Consider the following 20,178-nt stretch of genomic DNA (forward strand, 5'->3'; position numbering starts at 1 on the left):
GCTTCTCCCAGGGTGTACACTCCTGCAGGAGACCCTGCAGCCAGCAACTGGGGTGCTGTGGCCGCAGGCATGGCGAGTTCTAGTTGAGTATTGGTTTGTTGCTCCTTGGTCTTAATGACCTTAGCACCTGTTAATTCTGGGATGTAGGGAAGGGCAACGATTGAGGAAGACAGTCCACTAGAGAGATCTGTATTCGCAGATCACTGTGCAGTGTGAACTGAAGACTTCACACCATGAATTCAAATATGCCCAAGCCATCTCCCTCACTGTGTTTCCCTCTCCTTTTCCTCAGCTGCTGCCAGGCATCTCTGGGCAGAGCTGCATCCTTAAGGTTGAGGCTAATGAAACTCAATGACAGTCCTGGAGTTTTGTGTACAACAGCAGAACTAATGCAAACTGAGACATGTTAACATTTTTCCTTCATAGCCCCTTCTACTAACAGCCATCAGAATATATTAATTCTTGCCATAGCTTTTGTGGACTCAACACTTTAAAGAACAGAGGGGTTAGGCACACTTCCCAGAATTGCACAGCAGATTCGTGTCAGAGCCAAAACTAAATATAGGCAGGCTGCTGGAATCCCACAGGCATGTTTTCTTCAGATCAAATTGGAGCTTGGTGTTTTATGACAAATATTTAAAAAAAGAAAAGCCCTGACAACGTTCACATTTTCTCAGATAGTCATTGTCCTACATTCAGTCCCTCACAATGGAAATAGCAGACCGGCATCCCAAAGCCTTATCGGTTCTTTATTGTAGAGCTGATACTTGATATTCTCGGAGCTGAAGGGGGACATGATCTCTCTCTCTCTCTCTCTCTCTCTCTCTCTCTCTCTCTCTCTCTCTCTCTCTCTCTCTCTCTCTCTCTCCCTCTCTCTCTCTCTCTCTCTTTTCATCATGGAGTGATTTATAATTTTCCAGAGCTTGGCAAAACTAAGCCAGTGAATAGTAAAACCAGATTTGTTTTTGTGATACTCAAATTCCAGAATATTTAGTCTGACTTTTCCTCACAACAAATGCTGGATATCTCTTTCCAAAGATGGAAGTGGGTAGGAAGAGTGTGGGAGGAATGGGGGCCCATGCCTGGGAGCACAGCCCTTTGGACCTGATGGTGAGCCTACCCTGTTCTTAATCCATTTCTCTACACACACACACACACACATGGGGTGGGGGGAGGGAGGAAGGGAGAGAGAGAGAGAGAGAAAGAGAGAGAGAGAACTCTTTCCTTTGCTTGCTCTCTGTCTTCTGTTTGCCTCTCCCAGGGGCTCCCTAGGAGCAGGAGGGTTGACCAGACACTGTCATGGTCAGGAAGCAAGAGTAGAGCATGCTGAAAATTCACTCCAGGGTGTTTCTCAAGCCTTGGCGATGAAAGGGCTCAATGAACCTGAACAATTTCTCACAGGAAAGTTCCGCCTCTGTCTCCTTAAGAGCAAGGCATTCTACAAGCTTTAACGGATCTGGGATCAAAATTCAGAATGTCTGACTCACCCAAGGCTTTGTTTGGATAAAAAGACCAAGTCACTGTCATCTCTGCAATTAGGATGCTTTAAGGTACAAAAAGTAATATTTTAAAAAATGTTCCTGGAGCAGATAGTCTATTCTCAGTACAAAAAGAAGGATTATGACTTTGGAGCCCAGGAAAGGCAGTGGCTCATCACTGTGCTTATACCTGGCTGGCAGTGAGTAGAGTTGATGCCGGAATTCTGGTCAAGCTGTCTCTCCCACTGGCCCTGTTCTTCAGTGGGCTGCCTATTTACAATCACAGCGCCTAGCCCTCCTGGCTAGTTAAGGTGATTTTGAAACTTCACTGATTCTGTGGAGCAGGCTATGGTCATTTTCTGCCAGAGAGTGGGCACAGGAGGCAATTGTGTTCTGGGCAAAGAACTCCTTGAGATGCCTGACGTCATGTGATGGTTTCTCTTTCCCATCTACCCTTTGAACTCTGTTGCAAATAGTTCCATGAAGAGTTTAGTTTCAGAAATGACCGGTCCAATGTATCAGAAAACTCGACACAATTTATGTAGACTCTTTTGCGTGCTTGTCTTTCCAGAAACTGTAGCTGTTTGCCCATGTAGCTCAGAGTTATTAATTAGTATGACTAGTGGCTTGTTATCCAGTGACTTGGGACAGTTTTATAGTACATGTCTGGACATGAGATCCCATAGTTCATGACTAATAGATTGAATATTCTAAGCCAGCACTTCAAGGCATAAAGAAGTCACCTGCTAAATAGACCTGGGCTCAGAGACCCTCTCTCCTCTTCCTACTGTTACTTTAGGAAGGAAGAGAATCAAGAAAACCTGCACGCTCCTCCTGTCATCTGGACTCAAGCAGGTGACTGCTTCACTCAGTGGAAAACAGATGATAAAATCTGTCTCTAACATGCCCACACACAGAATGAATGATAGCATTTCTCATATTCATGATGTCTTTGTTTTTTAAGTCTAACTTGTTTGAACACACCATGTGGAAACCTACTATTTTATAAGCTTTGTGGTTTTTTTTTGGGGGGGGGGAAGATTGGCGTTCATGTCACAGGGGATTATGCTCATCCCAGAAGACAAACAAAAATCCCAGTGGAAGATATGGGATCCCTCACCTCAAGTTGTTGATCAGAGGTATCCTAGAGACTCCAAACAACACAAGTTATTGTCATTGTTCCTAGTTGCCTACTAGAACTTGATGGTGAGACCCTGTTGGTGAAGGCATTGTTCATAAGATGTGGAAAAATCAAGTTAGTACTGACCAGGAAGCTTATTTTGCTGGGTAGCTTTCATAGTACTGTAAGGGGCTATGCAGGCCACTGAGGTAAAAAAGTCATCAACAGACTTACCTAGATATGACCCTGGGAATCCTGGGAACTGCAAACAATCACCCTCATGGTAAGATATGTCCATGGGTATGATTGCGGGATGAATGTTATAGGATGACCCAAATTTCTGATTGGATTTAAAGCCTGGTCCACAGAAGGAAACACATACCAGGTAAATTTGGCTAAGAACCCATGATGGGGTGCTCACAGGCCCCATGGTTGAGCTTACTCCTATTCACTCACTAAATGGACATAGTCTCAAACTGCACTCTAAACTCACATCTCCCTCCCTGTAGGTTAGTGCCACCCTGAGTCTCCTTAGAAAAAGTTTCCCTAAACACTGGATGGTGGTGGTTAATACAGAAACTCGCAGCTGGTCAAAGTGCGGAGAGTAAGTGTCAGGGGTGCTCACCCACAAATGAGGTGTCTGTCCATATCACACTCCCTCCTCAGGGTTTATAGACCATTGAAGGAGGGGAGACAGAAGGTTTGTAAGAATCAGAGGTCAGGGAAGACCAAAATGAAGTAGTGTCTTCTGAACATTCAAGGATGGCTGTGCTTACAAACTCTCAGCAGCTGTAGTAGCCTGTGCAAGACTTAGACAGTATCATGCCAGTCAGCACTGTAGCACAGACAGAGAGGGATTCCCAAGCCCCTACCCCTACCCGAGGAGCTATGGACAACTGATATGGAAGAAAGAGAGTCATTTTTTCTTTAAGAGGGTTGTCACTAGACTTCCCCTTGCTCCAGTAGATGGCCCCATACCCAGGAATATACAGCCAGCACAAATTGGAGCCAGTTATTTTTTTTAAAAAAACGTTAAAAAGAGGACACAAAGTTGGAGGGGTAGAGAAGTGGGGGTGGGTCAGGGAGGGGTATGTTGGAATCATATAAAATTCTTAAAGAATTAAGAAATATTTAATTGACTTGTTACTAGTTTGCTGACCATTAAAATTTCTTCTGCTGCTAAACAAGACCAGATATTACATTCTACCTATTCTACCCCTGCTGACTAAAAACTTTGTCTTTTTTATTATCTTCTAAGAGTTGAGAAAGGTACTTCTTATATCAAAGATGGCAGTCCTCCATTCTGTTCTCTCCAATGTTGATACTCATGGTGGGCTATGGTATACTTGACAGTTGATGTTGATACTCATGGCGGGCTATGGTATACTGACAGTTGATGTTGATACTCATGGCGGGCTATGGTATACTTGACAGTTGATGTTGATACTCTTGATAAGCTATGGTATACTTGACAGTTGATGTTGATACTCTTGTTAAGCTATGGTATACTTGACAGTTGATGTTGATACTCTTGTTAAGCTATGGTATACTTGACAGTTGATGTTGATACTCTTGGTAAGCTATGGTATACTTGACAGTTGATGTTGATACTCATGGTGGGCTATGGTATACTGACAGTTGATGTTGATACTCATGGTGGGCTATGGTATACTGACAGTTGATGTTGATACTCTTAGTAAGCTATGGTATTACTTGACAGTTGATGTTGATACTCTTGGTAAGCTATGGTATACTTGACAGTTGGTGTTGATACTCTTGGTAAGCTATGGTATACTTGATGGCTACTCTTGGAAGCCCCAACACTGATACTTCTAATCCTTCAATGTGGAGCAGATCAAACTACACACTTAAGAGGCCCCAAAAATCAGAATTATTCTGGAGCAGGATTATCTAGAGGATGGTGTGAGTATAACCTTGCATCATAGCATAGCTAAGACAGTTCAACTGAAGGCAGGTAGTCTGCCCTGGCTCATACACTAGTGAAGAGTTGGGCTTAGATGCTCAAGTCCCCTGCTTGACTTTTAGGCCTGATGACAAGCTTATTCTGCTCCCACCCTCTGATATCAAAGCATTTGACAGTCGACTTAATACTTACTGGAAGTGAGTCATATATTTTGTTTGTGTATTATGGTTTTCTGAATGACCAGAACACTCTGTCTTCTGACTGAAACTACATCGATTTCCCAACCTAGTTCCCATCTCTTTCCTCTAATGTCCAAGTCTCTGTGACAGCAGGGCCTACCATGTTGTTTATGAGTCTGCACCTTGAATTTACTTCTTTCTAAGGAAGATCATTATTTCCTTAAACTGTTCACACAGAGGCATTGTGCCCTGGTGCACAGAAAGATGGACAGGGTGTATTTATAGAAGACAGTGTGGGAGGAAACTTGGGATGAGCCATGTAGGGAACAGAAGAAACTACGGAACAGAGGAATCCCTGAGTGAGAGAAGCCTTGAATGTGTGCTGTTGACAGGAGCACAGCCATGTCAGGGACCCCATAGCCTCAGGTTCAAAGGGACAGCGGAGCCTTCCTCAGGAAACCAAGTGCAATGTTGGTGATGTCTGCTGAAACTATCGACCATAGTTTCTCTCTGTAGATATTTAGTCCCCTTGCTCCAGCTGTACTCCATTAACTCTGCCTCCTTGTTTGTCTGTATGTAAGAACCCCACATCTTTGTTCATCTGTATGTAATAACCCCACCACTCTGCTCAGCTCTACATAATAAACACAATGAGATTCTGGGGCCCTGGGATTCTCCAGATGAGAGCCCAGACACTGTATCCTAGGTTTCTGTCCACATGTCCATCTGTCTGTCTTTTATTCATTTTCTTACCACTCTACTCAGGTTCATCCTTGGAGTCATGGTGCACATGGCATGGAGACTTGTCTTGGAAGGAAGGAATGACCCCCTCCTTCTGCTGGGAGGGAGTATTAGCAATGGGACTCGTAGTCTATGCTCCATTATATGAGGGTGCATTTTGTATACAAATGTAATTCTTGTGTATCCTATAGTCAAGGCAGTGCTAGAAAATAAGTCAGGGATCTCTCCATGAAAAAAAAAAATTGAGTCAAGACAGTAGTTGCTGTATAACTCACAAGGTTTCATGTCCCCCCCCCCCCCCCGAACAGTAGGGGGATGGTTTTCTCCTTACTAAACATTGAGCCAGATTCAGTCTCTTCCTAATTTCAGATGAAACGATGATCATTAAATCTCTTATCTTCCCTTTTATCCAAGAGTCCCCCCTCGGGCTTTGTAGTTATAGCCCATGGTGATATGAATGTGTCATGTTTTCAATTAGCCATGCTTTTAAGGAAATGGGGGAAATAACAGATGCACTTCCAATTCAAGTTTTATTGCCTTTAAAGATATAAATAGCAAATGTATGTTCTTTGTCAACAGTGAATGATATGGTCTACAAAGAGGATATAGACTTTTATTTGTGTTTTTTTTAAGGATGAGAAACTATTAAAATTTTTCTTAACAGATACAAAAAAAAATACACATTATACATACTAACAGGCCACTATGTAAAGTTGGGCATGAGACTTCTAAACAAGCAAAGCAGAGTCTGGACAGTGACAGGGATACCATTTGCCCTAGATTGAGTGCTGTGTTAAAGACTTTAAGTAAATGATCTAGTCTAATCCTTAAGTTCCTAGGAGTAAAGTTTATCACATGAAGAAAATTTATGATATTGACCAGTGTTACATAGGTCAGAAACAATAGAGCCAACATCTGAACTTCAGTCTGTCTAATTCCGAAGCCACTGTCTTAAAGCTCTGTGCAGTCTGCTCTCACACAAATTTATGTCCAATATCAGAAGCCCCAGTTGCTCCAGTGGAATGGAGTTTATGAAAAGCCCTTGGAAGTGTCAGTCAGAGCTCATTTCAGAAACCAGACAGTGTTAAGACTCTGTTTATAACTCCGCAGTAGTATTTTATAAGTTATTTTAAGAGCATAGTTTTCACATCTCCAAATCGCTTCGGTGAAAAACACATCTGTAGGCTTCTGTCCAAGTTGTGACTATTTGTAATTGATGCTTTCGAATGTGTTTCTGTTCTGTCATTTTGCTAAACACAGATTTAGAAAACCACACAATTCTATCAGATGATATGATTACCAAGCCCTCGAGTTTCCAGGCAGTGGGAGCCTTTGGTGACTTGGCTTTAAGACTCGTGATAACAAGGGGGAGATCATCAGGAGAGCCACTTAGGAGAGGGAAAGGCCTCTTCTTCATCCACTATCTCTGTGGAAATGGGTACTTTCCTTTCTCCCCTTCCCCACTCTGTGTTTCCCCTCCCAATTCTGTCATTCATATGTTGGGGATCAACCGTGATCCTCTCACCTAGGAGGCAAGTGCTCTGCTGCTGGGCTGCATCCCAACTCGGGGCAGGCATTTTTGAAGCAATCTGTAACCTGCTGGAGAGTTGCTGACTGTTACCCACTCCACACAGTGAAAGCATCTCATTTTTGCAACATTTCCATTACAAGAACAAACTTGAAAACAAGTGATGGAAATATTTTAGCTGATGCCTTCTTTTTTTTGTTTTGTTTTGTTTTTCGAGACAGGGTTTCTCTGTGTAGCCCTGGCTGTCCTGGAACTCACTTTGTAGACCAGGCTGGCCTTGAACTCAGAAATCCCTCTGCCTCTGCCTCCCAAGTGCTGGGATTAAAGGCGTGTGCCACCACTCCCGGCTAGCTGATGCCTTCTTGTTCCTGCATACGTTTCTGGAGAAGCCATGCAGCTCCCTCTCCTCTTAGTGCCCCCAATATATATGTCGACAGGCGTTGCTTTACATGAAAGGTACTATAGTCCGTGAAGTCATAGATATAAACATGTGTAAACATATGTGTGCGTGTGTGCATATGTGGTGTGTGTGTTTGTGAGTGAGTGTGTGTGTGTGTGTGTGTGTGTGTGTGTGTGTGTATTCTGTTGCCACATTGCTTGAGTTCTAGTCACTCTCACCAAGCCATCATCTGGAAGAATCCCACAAAAATGAGAGCTCACTTTTTATTATCATGTTCCTAACCCACTAAAAGTAACCTGAAATAGTTCTGAGGAAACAATTTTCATGTCCACACATAACTGAACCAATAAGTGTAACAGGAGGCTGCTGAGTGTAGTCACTGATATACTTGAATGAAAGCACCATTTGTGGGTGGGGCATAATGTCATGCATTTTAATTCTAGCTCTCAAGGGGGCTAGCCTGATCTTCATAATGAATTCCAGGACAACTTGGACTGTGATACCCTCTCTCAAAAGAAATAAATTTCAGAAAAGAAAATATCATTATTAAACTCATCACTTTGTACAAATAATGTCTGCTAATAAAAAACTTTAATAAAAAAATCAAGACTATCTATCTAGACTTCTCAGAAGTCACAATTTAAAGCAAAAACAAAAAAAGCTAGAACATACATTATTTTGTTCCTAGGTAGATAAGGTGCATATTACTACCAGAGCACGTCAGTGTCTGACTAGCTTTGTCCCAACTAGTTATCTTTCCTACTGTGGTAGTTTCACATATGTTTTTTAAATATTCAATTTATTATTTTATGTGGATGAGTGTTTTGCCTGCATGCATTGTATGAATACAGTTCCTGCTACAGCCAAAAGAGGGTGATAGATCTCCTGAACTGGAGTTGCTGGTGGTTGAGTGCAAGCATGTGGGCACTAGGTACTGAACATGGGTTCTCTGTAAGTGCATTTACCCATGGAGCCATTTCTGCTGACCTTTTTTTTTTATTAGATATTTTCTTCATTTACATTTCAAATGCTATCCCAAAAGTCCCCTATACCCTCCCCCTACCTGCTCCCCTACCCACTCACTCCCACTTCTTGGCCCTGTACTGGGCCATATAAAGTTTTCTAGACCGAGGGGCCTTTCTGATGGCCGACTGCTACATATGCAGCTAGAGACACGAGCTCTGGGGGGTACTGGTTAGTTCATATTGTTGTTCCACCTATAGGGTTGCAGACCCCTTTGGCTCCTTGGGTGCTTTCTCTAGCTCCTCCATTGGGGGCCCTGTGTTCCATCCTATAGATGACTGTTAGCATCCACTTCTGTATTTGCCAGGCAATGGCATAGCCTCACAGGAGACAGCTATATCAGGGTCCTGTCAGCAAAATCTTGCTGGCATATGCAATAGTGTCTGTGTTTGGTGGCTGATAATGGGATGGACCCCCCGGTGGGGCAGTCTCTGGATGGTCCATCCTTTCGTCTTAGCTCCAAACTTTGTCTCTGCAACTCCTTCCATGGGTATTTTATTCCCTATTCTAGGGAGGAATTCTGCTGAACTTTTATAACAAACATTTGTGGTTAACTCTATAAAAAAAAGAAAAAAGACTAAGTTTGGTGGGCATGACATGCCAAAAACCTAATTTCTGCTATGATTTATTATTCAGTTATTAGAACCAATGTCTGAAGCACAGTATGTCCTTAACACACACATTGTCCTTCTAGAAAGATTGTCCTGACTTCTGTGCATTTATTGAATATTTACTTACTACCAGGCATTCCGCTAAGCACCTTATACTGATTGTCTCGGTTCATGTAAAAATTCTGTAAGACAGATATGATTTTGTATGTCGAACATGGGGCTCAACCGTTTAGTGACTTTTCCAAGGTCCAGGATGTCAGAGTCACAATTTGAACCCAGCCATATTAAACAGCTATATTATGCTATGTATTATGAAGCGAGAGATGAACATACTTTGTTATTAATACTCTTTCACATAAATAGTTGTTATTTGGGGGGCGTGTTTACTGACGTCAGCTCGTGTAGGTCTTACCAGTCTGGATAAGAAGTAGCAAAATGAAAGACTGAGCTATGAGAAGGGTGAATACTGTGTGGACTCCCAGAGCCTGCTCAGCACTCCGAGAAGGTGTGCAGACAGCTGGAGACACGAGTCTCCCCAACGCTGACGACCCTACGAGCTTGTCTCTGCTAATAGAGCCCCTCAGCTCTTCCCCTGACCTTGTCATCCTCCTTCTCCCTCACCCCTCGATTAAGCCACATGGGTTCTCATCGGTTCAGGACTTGTATGTGGCGATGATCCGTGGTGAGAGATGTGGAGTAGAAAGGCCAGGTGATGTGGACGTCTTACAGTGTAGCTAGAGATAGAGCACTTGGCTCGCATTCACAAAGCCCTGGGTTCAATCCCCAGTAGCACAAGACATTTTTTTAAAAGGACATTATTCTGTGCGTTCAAGATGGCAAACCCACAAGCTAGCCCTGACAACAGACCAGGACGGTTCTATTAGATACACATGCCAAGCACCAAATCGCGTACACGGGACTGTTTCCTTCAGGGAGCTAACAAGTTTCTTTCAAGTGTCCAGTGCTTCTTTCTTATGATGGGAGCCTCATGCAGAACTTTTGAAAATGATTGTGTTCTCAGAATTTTCTAATAGAGAATCTTCCTTTTATTCTCTCTTTACAATGGTTAAACAATAGATTTTATTGGTGGAAATTTTTAAGGAAAAGAGTTTTTGACTTACCAAATATAAGAGCATTATATTGGGTGATGTGAGCTTCGTAGTTTAGAGTCTTTTCCAGGAATTTTAAGAACTGCAAACTTTAGTTTTTAATAATATCATGTTAACATATGTCTTAAATATATAGCAAAACTAACTGTCATTGGGGGTGACAGGAAGAAGCTGCTGATCTCCAAACTCTTTATAAATGATGACTTTAAAATCAGTACCAGCAATATCTTAGACTTGGAAATCGGTTTTCAAAATTGATAAACTTTATAAAATGTGCACGGGTACTTCTTGATTCTGATTCGCTCTCTGTGTTTAGCTAATATTGTAACACTTCTCAGCTTGCTTAGCATCTGGGACGAATCCATCAGCCATTTAAGCTCTGAGGAAAGCCCACCTGCTTCTGTTCTCTGGGTCTTGAATAATGATGATAGGCCCCCTCCTGAAGATAAGCTGGTGATAGTTCAAGCAGGGGTTTTCCTACCTGGCTTATCACTCTTCTCCTAAACCACAGCCTGCCTTTTGATAGCTCTAATAATTAATTTGGTCTTCTCTCTTTCTTCTCCCTCCCTGCTCTGTTCTCCCTTGTCTGTTCGCAGGTTATCTTGACGAATCAAATTACGACCCATCTGAGTGGAGCCCTCCCTTCTCAAGCAGACCTGGTGTCTCCAGCTGATGATTTGTCCCTGTCTGAAGGTAAAGGATCTGTCCTGGGGAGACTGAAACTTGACACTGACTTACAGCCTCCTGCCTCCTGTTGGGAGCTGGGAGACATGGCTACTGAACTCTGGTCAGTTCTGCTGGCTGGAGCCTGTGTGATTTAGGCTTGGGCATCTTGCGGGACAGCTGATCTATTCTTGACTTTTGCTGGCTCTGAGTGAGTTCCCTTTGAGGCATCTTCATACTCATCCATCATTGCCCCATGGATGGAGTCTTGTTACCCCTCTGCGGTGCCCCCCCGTAACCAGTTGCTGACTATTTCTGAGACTGATACTCCAGCATTGCCTTTATTGGTGGTCCCCTGTGGTGATCTCACCTTTTCTTTGAACCAAACACCTCTAGACTGTCTAAAAGTGTGCAGTGGTTCCATATGCAGGTGATGTGACATTCCTGATCAGCTGTACAGAAGGAACATGACAAGGTCTTCACAGGGGCAAATCTGCCCATTTTTTTATGCCACCTCCTACTAGCAAAGGTCAAACTGGCTTGAATTTTGAAGGCAGTGAGCCTTGAGAAGTTGGGGGAACTACATCAGCAGCCAGAAGGTGGTTTCTGATGTTGTTGACAGTCCTCCCTTGACATTTCTGGGCTCTTCTAGTTGCAGTTGGATTTGGGGCATGGCGCTATGGGCCTGAGAAGACGCACAGTCCTTCTAGCTCATCTTCCCTTTCTACTTTCTAAAAATTGGTCATGATGAAAGACAGGAGACTTTCAGGCCTGGCAAGGCTCCTGGACCACTTTAGTCTCAGCCTGGAAGCCCCACATGTCTGCTTCTTGGTGTTGTCTTTGGAGTGAAAGCTAATGATGTATTTGTGAACGCTGTGAAGGGCTGTGTCCCTTCCTCCCTCACTCAGTGCTCTGTCACCCTCCTGCCACCTGAGCTGAGACTTGAACAAGCTGAAATTCACCTCTCCTTCAACTTCTCTCATCAAATCAGCTTCAGCTTTCTTTCCAAATATATCCTTCACAAGTCTCTTCATTTTCTTTGTGATTTGTGTTGTGATCAAGTGATTTATTAAAACTCATAATTGGCTCATTTTAATAAACCCTGTAGGACCTTCTGTTTCCATTCTACTCTTTGGCTTCCTTCCAGGGTGTTTCCCTCCTACTCAGCTCGCTGAGGGTTGTCTTTTTCTGAGGATGTGCTAAAAGAAGTGTGCCGATTTGAAAATATTCAGGGATTTTGGGTTTATTGTAACAACCATGCTCTACAACATGGGGTTCCGCAAATGCAAAAGCACCCGTACTTTTCTTTTGAGTGGACCAGTTCCTAGAACCCCACTAAACAAGGTTATCTTTCTTAACCGTTCAGGGTCAGCTCTCTCCTTGCTAGTCAGCCTACTAAGTCCTTGAATGAAGTATCCGTGTCAAGTATGCAATCTTCTCATGCCCTTCCCTCCCTCTAGAGCAGCGTTTCTCTTTGTCCCCTTCCCCTCTTCCCAAGGCCTTCAGGTTCAATGACTGCCTCTTGCATAGAGAGAGTCTCCTGACCCATACTCCTGGTCCTGCTCTCTTCTCCCTCTATGCCTTCTCTACCTTCTCAGATATGTAAAGAAATGGTGGTGCGTGCCTTTGATCCCAGCACTTGGGAGGCAGAGGCAAGGCAGATTTCTGAGGTCGAGGCCAGCTTGGTCTACAGAGTGAGTTCCAGGACAGCCAGGGCTACACAGAGAAACCCTGTCTCGAAAAATCAAAAAAAAAAAAAATTGCTCTAAGAAGATTTACTTGGTAGATATTTCTTTCTGCTGCTAGAGATTAAATTTAGGACTACACGCATGTTATAATGGCAAGGCCTTTACCACTGAAATATATAACAAGCTTTAAACTCTCGGATTCTCAGAGACACATACTATGCTGTATTCTTTTTGTGTTCATGCTTTATGTCAGTGACCAACAAAGGTTATAGGCATACTGTGAGCAGTAAGTAGATATAAGTGAGTACCACAGAAGAGAGTGACCAGAACTCTGCCTATGTATGTCATTAAAAATCATTATAGACACACACATACCATATGCACCATATATACAATATACACAAACACATTCAAATTCTATACATGCACACATCACACAAACAATATATGCACTACATAAAACACACTCAACAAACCATACATGCACACATCACACACACTCAAAACATATATATCATATACACACTATATACAAACACACTCACAAACAATACATGCACATATTACACACACACATACATACCCCGCATACATATACTATACACACACAAACACATTCAGGAACAATACATGCACACATCATATACAGACAGGTACATACCTTATACATATACCATATAACACAATACACAAACACACTCATAAACCATACCTACACAAATCATACCCACACACAAAATATACATATACCATATATACACTACACACAAGCACACTCACAAACCATACATGCACACACACACTTGTTCAGCTCTGAGGAAATCAGAAGATTATCTTTCTTCTTTATTTGGAAATAAGTTCCCAGAATCCTGCTTTATATTAAGCAAAGTGGAATGAAATGGCGGGGGAAGAAATGGCTTTGGACTCTAGTGTAATGGCAACAGGAAAATGATAGCAGCAAAGGAAGTTCCTAGCTCCTCCTTAGGTAACTAACTGTTCCTGACTATGAAGCCCTAATGGCGATTGAAGCAGTTGGGGTTTTGTTTTTTTGTTTTTTTTTTGTTTTTTTTTTTTTTTTGGTTTTTCGAGACAGGGTTTCTCTGTGTAGCCCTGGCTGTCCTGGCACTCACTTTGTAGACCAGGCTGGCCTCGAACTCAGAAATCCGCCTGCCTCTGCCTCCCGAGTGCTGGGATTAAAGGCGTGCGCCACCACGCCCGGCTGTGGGGTTTTGTTTTTTAAGGTATTTTTCTTGTATAGCTAAATAGGTAAAGAGGATGTGGGAATGTTTTAACCAAAGTCTAAAATGGAGTCATTTACCAGTAAGTTAAAACGAACAGATTTTGGCTGGGGAAAACACTTCCCTTATACTCTTGAAACAACAACAGTCCATCCCGAGAACTTCAGACAAAGAGGTGGGGGTCGTTTCTTAGAACATTCATTCCTGATCAAATATATTGCAATGGTCCTTAGTTCCTATGAGAGATGAGAAATACATGGCACAAAATGCTTGTGGTTTCAGTCCTTTATTTGGTCACCTTTGCCTATGTGCTAACTAATGATGATGGGCAAGTCTTTTCATCACTTTGGACCTCAGTTTCTTCTTCTGCCTGATGTTAGTTTTAAGAAGTGAGCGATTGCTTGAGTCTTTTTCAGTCCTGACAGGGTGAGGTAGGTCTGCAGATGGGCAGCACCCAGCCACGGGTGGCTCTTCTGTTTCACAGAGTAAACCTGTAATGGATTTCAGCTGCAGAACAGAGGCCCTTGCTTAAACAGTGTTCACTTGAAAACAGTTGTGGGGTGAGAGCATGCAGCCAAGAGCAGCCAGCAATAAAATGATCTGGGTTGACCTGAGAGAAGCACCCAGCAGGGGTTGATCCGGGAAATGAAGTCCCTTCTGCTCTGCTGCAGAGAAGGGAATACAAGTGACCTGGTCCAACTGAGCCATCTCTTCTACCCAAGCTGATCCTGTGCTATTAATATCTGCCAGCTGCAAGCCCAGAGCATCCCCTGCTGAGATCAAAGGAGCCCCTATCTTAGCTGGAACAAGGTCATCTGCACAGGGCTATAAAAGTAAGTCCTGGCTGGCTACAAGGATGGCTATGGGGGAGGAGAAGTCAGGAGATGGGAGGCACTCTGTGCTCCTTTAATCTCAGCTGACCAGCTGTTGCCCTCCCAGTGTTTGTAGAGTTGAGAGTTCTTTGTTTTGGCATTGCTGCCTCTGCCTTATTCAATTTGTGCCTGGGTTGTTGTCTGGATTAAGCACACCTAGTGTTCACAGTTTGGGCCCCCAATATGAGTCCCTGCGTTGCAGTTTCATTCCAGTGTTGACTTAACAGCTCTGGGGTGGAATGGCCAAAGAAGGTAGGAGTGGACTCCATAGGCCGATGCCTTTCCCAACCTATTCCTGCCCTATACAGCTTGTGTCTTAGGAAGGAATAAGAGGACACATTCAGTTACTTGGCGGTTTTGCAGCCTGCCTTTCATAACTACCCTCATTAATTCAAGAAAATAGAACATTCAGGGTCTATGCAAAGTCATCCCAGCCCAGGGTGTTTCTCACTCTCTCTGGGTTGCATACACTTCTGATTGGCTATATGTTCATATGGAAGAGATACAAAGAGAATAAGGGACAGACAACCCCAAGTAATCCTAGTACTTGGGACTTAGAAGCAAGAGAATCAGAAGTTCAAGGTCATTCTCAGCCGCACATAGAGTTCAAGACTAGCCTGGGTTACATGGGACCTTGTCTCAAAAAGCAGTCTAGATTGGTCACTGCAGCAATCCAGCGTCCAGAAATGAATATGGAATAAGAAAGAAGCAATATAGAAAGAGGGGTGTGTGTCAAGCCTGCCAAAGTCTCTTTGCTAACTAGAGCAGCCTCAACAATGAGGTCATTTGCCTGACTCTGTACAGTAGAATTAAAATCCCACCGGTTGGTTGCTCTTTAGACCCCCTTACTGTCTTACAATGATATCAGGGCTGGAAAAGACTTTATGGTTGTTCTATTTGTCCAGCCCATCATTTCACAAATGAGACCAGGTTTAAAAAAAAAACAACAATATTTATTGTTTTATGTTTTCCATAATTCTAGACCTGAGTAGGTAGTGTCATTCAAAGCAACTTTTCCAGATATTGTTTTAATGGTGAAAATCCTGATATACACGCTATCAGAAGTCATTCAACAGTTATTGCAACACTTCTGATTCTTAGCTCTTGTAGTTCTTCCTTGCGGCAACTCAGAAGAGACCCTGGGTTGCTGGGCCTCAGTCACAGGGACTCTCTTTCCTCATATCGGTCATTAGGGAAAGGATCTAATGATCTAGCTGTCCATAAATGCCTATCCTATTCTGACCTGGGATTTGAGCAGAACTGACCCAAGTCCCCATACACTGGGGCATGGTTGGTAGGTGACATTGTTTTGTAGTAGCAAGATTGGAGCTCTGCTCAACTTGCACCTTTACCTTGCTCTCTTCTGATGGTTTGGGAAGGTAGCAGTTAATTTTCAATATGGTGACAAGTCAGGCCCACTTGAGGAGTCCCAAGTAGTTTCATGGGATGGAAGACATTACCGGGCTGCCATCCCAGTGTTCCGACATCTGGTGTGTTGGTATCTTCTTATCTCTGTTAGTAGTCTTTGGTTGACTACAGCACATGGAAAGTAAAACTTGAAAGTGCATGGAAGGGTCAAAGATAGAACAAAAGAAAAAATAAAATGTGCTTCTTACCAGAATCAGGAGTAGATTTTAGTTTTAGTGCTGGAAGCCTTTCTATTCCTGTTGCAGTCAAGGGAATTGATGGCTGATTTTATTTGCAAGAGAAAGTATTTTGGGATTCAAATTCCCTAACAAGCCACCCTTGCAAAAAGCTGGAGTCCATTTGAAAGATTATATGCAAGTGTGTGTGGCTTGTGTGTCTTTTAAAATAAATTTAGCAAGCAAAAGCAGCTCCGAATGGTTGGGGCGAATCGGGGACTCGTGGTTGTGAAAGAAGCAGACTTCAAAGCGTGGTATGAATTCTCTCGTTTTATTTCCACTCTTGCTTTCCAGCTGGCTCTGCTCTGGATTTACTGCAGGATGTTTGAAAATGCGGCTCCCTGCTAATCTCAGACAGTTGCTGTGATCAATGCTTTCTTTCATTTCCGATAAAAAACACTGGTGTTTCTGCTTAAATTGTGTGTACTTTCAGCTTTATTATTTTAGTTGTGATTTATTGTTCTGCATTACCCAAATTTGTAATCCATTAACCACAAACTTTTGGGTGGGTTGGTCAAGTTAGCCAACTCTCTCCACATGTTCGCTCCAAGCCCTTCAGAGTTCAAGCACACACTGGAGTTCATAGGTCTGTGTAGATCATGTAGACGGGATTGTGGGTGGAGCAGGTTCACACCCTCTACTCGGAGGTATGGTGCATGGCTATAATTGGTGCTTTGAAAGCATCAGGTGTCCCTGTGTGATTTTGAGGTTAATATTAACAGCAGTTGTCAACAGCATTTAATTAGCATTTCCATAGTACTATAAATTGTCTTAAAATGATAAATGTCTTAGTCCACCTCAAGCAACTGGAGCATGAAGAGGAGAAGGAGACTGCTCAAAGGCCACACCATGAGTGGAAGGGTGGTGCCAGGGACAGGAGTCACCGTGTTTCCCATGAAACCTTAGATTTGGACATCATGGCTTCTTCACAGTGAGTTTTGGATAAAGATATTTAAAGGACCCAGTGATCTTTCAGTTTTTATTCCAAAGCCACAGACATATGTCAACACACAGGGCATTCATGTGTTTCTCTTCCCAAAGGCACACATATTTGCCCATGCCACACATTCCCTGCAGTCTAGAATCTACAGTGCTTGCCTGTGCCTATATTACTTCCAGCAACTGTTTAGATGCCATGGAAATTCTAATTTATAGGAAAAAAAAAAGTTTAAAAGCACACAAAAAATGTGTGGTGTTTGGCTACAGAAAGTCTAAATATTGTGTAAGGCAGGGGAAACTGGAGTTGAGAGGAGGCTGGCACAGCCTGCAAATGTCAGAAAAGCCATAAATCTCCAGAGGGAGGGGAACCGAGTGAGGGTTCTCAGTAAGGAGGCCAAGGGGGCAATATAACCATGACTGAAGGATCAAAGGAGAGGGGAACATTAAAGCCAAGCACTGGGAAGTCCGCTTGGCCATGAGCTCGGTACTCTGGTGAAGGAAGACACAGTTGAAGCACAGGTGTATGATAGCCACTCTGGATGACAGTCAGAGAGAACAGTCTTTGGATAGTTTTGTAAGATCTGGATATGTGGGGCTTTGGTTTTGTTTTGTCCTGTTTAAATTTTTTAAATTATATTTCTTTATGTTTGTCTGCATGCATGTGTTTGTGTGTGGCACCATGCGGTACACACACGTGGGCAGGCCAGAGAAAAACTTGTGGGAGTTGGTTCTTTCCTTCTATCATGTGGGTTCCCAGGATAAAATTTATCATCGGGCTTGGTGAGCCTCTTTTACCCACTAAGACAAAGTATAGACTTTATTTTGTTTTGAGATAGGGTTTTACTACCTAGTCCAGGTTGGCCTTAAATTTGTGATCCTCCTGCCTCTGCCCCCCAGGTGCTCTAGGATAGGTGTTGTGAAAGTACTTCCCCTTATTTGCAGAGCCTTTTACCATCTAAAATTTACTCTCTGGTTTCCCAGGTCTGCACATGTTTTTGTTAAGGGCTCAGGGACTGACGGGATTCAGTCATCAGAACCAAGCTTTGTCAGTTGCCTCCATGCAGAGGTAACAAGGCCAAAGAGAATGGTATGATCCTGGAGGCTTTCCAGTTGGAAAGGATTTCTAAGAAGATATCCTTATTGGCCATCAACATAGAGAGTTCTATACCAATGGTGGGACACCAGTAAGTCAGACTGATGGCAGAAAGGGAAAGTAGCTGATTTGTTTAGTGTTGTGTTGTAATGTGACATGAAGTGCTTTCAAACATGCATTTATAGAATTGACGGGTGGAGTGTCACAATGTCCTGTGAAGTAGTGTATCCTAAGAACAGCCCAGACAAACTCTGACATAGGTTCTTGTGTCTGTTCCTTCCACAGCCATGTGCTCTGGAAGATGGAGAACACCCCTAATTAGATCTGCTCTTCAGTAAAAAAATGTGGGGGACTTGCATTTCTCCAGTAAAAGCTTTCTTCTAGTTGTTTGTGAACTTTATCTAGAGGGTTTACTAATATACATGTTCCTGAGCTTCTACTCCTAGACTTCCAGTTGATCTGGATAAAAAGCAAAGAATTTATAGGTCAACCAAATTCTGAGCCTTTGAGAATAGGATAGTGTTGGTCCAGAGGTCACAATTTGACGACCACTGCTTGTTCAGTAAGTCTCTATGGGAAAGGATCAAGACAGATGTGTTTTCATCTGAATTCTCACCAATGGTGCTTCCTGTAGGCTGGGATAGAGGATACAGAGACAGTCTTGGAACTCTTGAAAGTAAGAACAGAAGAAAGCCCATGAATATGTGCTACTAGTATTGATGGACTATGTACTGTGTGTGCCTGGCTTTGTTCCACCATTGTTATATAGAATCCTTACAGCAACTCTACAAAAAGACAGCATTCATTATCCCATCTTACAGGCAAAGGGGCCTGGGACTTATATGGCAAAGTTAGTTAGTTGTGGAGCCGGACTCCAACCCATAGAAGCTAGTTCCAAAGTTTACATTTTAATCTACCAAGTTCGTCTGTGAAGACTTAATTAAGAGTCTCTTAATCTATATGCAATTGGGAACCAAAATGTAGTCAAATCGTATGGAGAATCAGACATCCAGAGACTTCAATCATTCTATTTATTTCCCCATATCTCTCTGTACCATGGCTTTGCATTGTCCTTAGCCTTGATCTTATGAACGGGTTGGCCCCGCTGACCTGCTATGTCTGTGCATCAGTTATCCTTTTGCCCAGTGAGTTGGAACTAAGAAGACTTATGGCAAATGGAATGTTCAATGCTATTCTCCTTGTATGAACATCCATAAAGTAGGGTAAGTTCCCTTTATATAGACACAGCATAACATCTAATGGAGGGACCGACCTTGCCCAGTTGAGCATGTGTTAGTGTAAGTTTGATAATAGGACTGACTCCTTCTTTCAGTCCTGTCCTCTCTCAGTGTCTTCTCCTTTGAGAGTTTAGTCTTAATTACCTCTCATGAGCCCATGCCTTTAAGCCAGTGTACTGTGATATAAGATAAAACAAAACAAAATAAAATAAAATCATTGTCTTTCTGGCCCCAAACAGCTATCTGGCTCCTCCTTGACCCATTGTTTGTTTGTTTGTTTTATGCTTACAACAAGCCCTAAAGTTTGTCTTCATGGGGAAGAAAGATCTCTTGTTTATCCATAAATCTCTACTTAGTCTTAATTATTAATTGTTGTTTTAGATATGGTCCCTAACCTAACTCTACTAATTTTTCCTCATATTCAGAGTCATATAAAAGAAGCACATTAGCACAGACTATATAGTCCATGATCAGCCATCACCTATCAACTGCTTAGGACAGCGCAAAGGTAGAAGAGCCAGTTGTCAGCTAAGTAATTGAAATTCATACACTGTAAATTCTCCACTCACAAGCTGTATCCTTGCTATGATTTTAAATAAGCTGGAGCAAAATTACTATCTTCAGGAGAGGTTCTTTAGTTATGAGCTAAGTGTAATTCGTATGTATGTGTGTGAATGTGTGTGTTTGTGTG

General features: G+C 42.7%; 1 protein-coding gene across 2 annotated transcripts in view; it reads left to right on the forward strand.

Moving 5' to 3' along the window:
* The window catches only part of Rad51b (RAD51 paralog B), a 520,188-nt gene that overhangs the window by 341,826 nt on the left and 158,184 nt on the right, over positions 1 to 20,178 (forward strand). For both annotated transcript variants that reach the window (XM_029484370.2, XM_029484371.2), the window contains exon 8: positions 10,710 to 10,806. In XM_029484370.2, coding sequence (XP_029340230.1) covers positions 10,710 to 10,806 — 97 coding nt within the window. The remainder of the gene's footprint in view (positions 1 to 10,709; positions 10,807 to 20,178) is intronic.

This window comes from Mus caroli, unplaced genomic scaffold (genome assembly GCF_978045245.1).
Source record: "Mus caroli unplaced genomic scaffold, Mus_caroli_1 scaffold_14, whole genome shotgun sequence".
Lineage (NCBI taxonomy): Eukaryota > Metazoa > Chordata > Mammalia > Rodentia > Muridae > Mus > Mus caroli.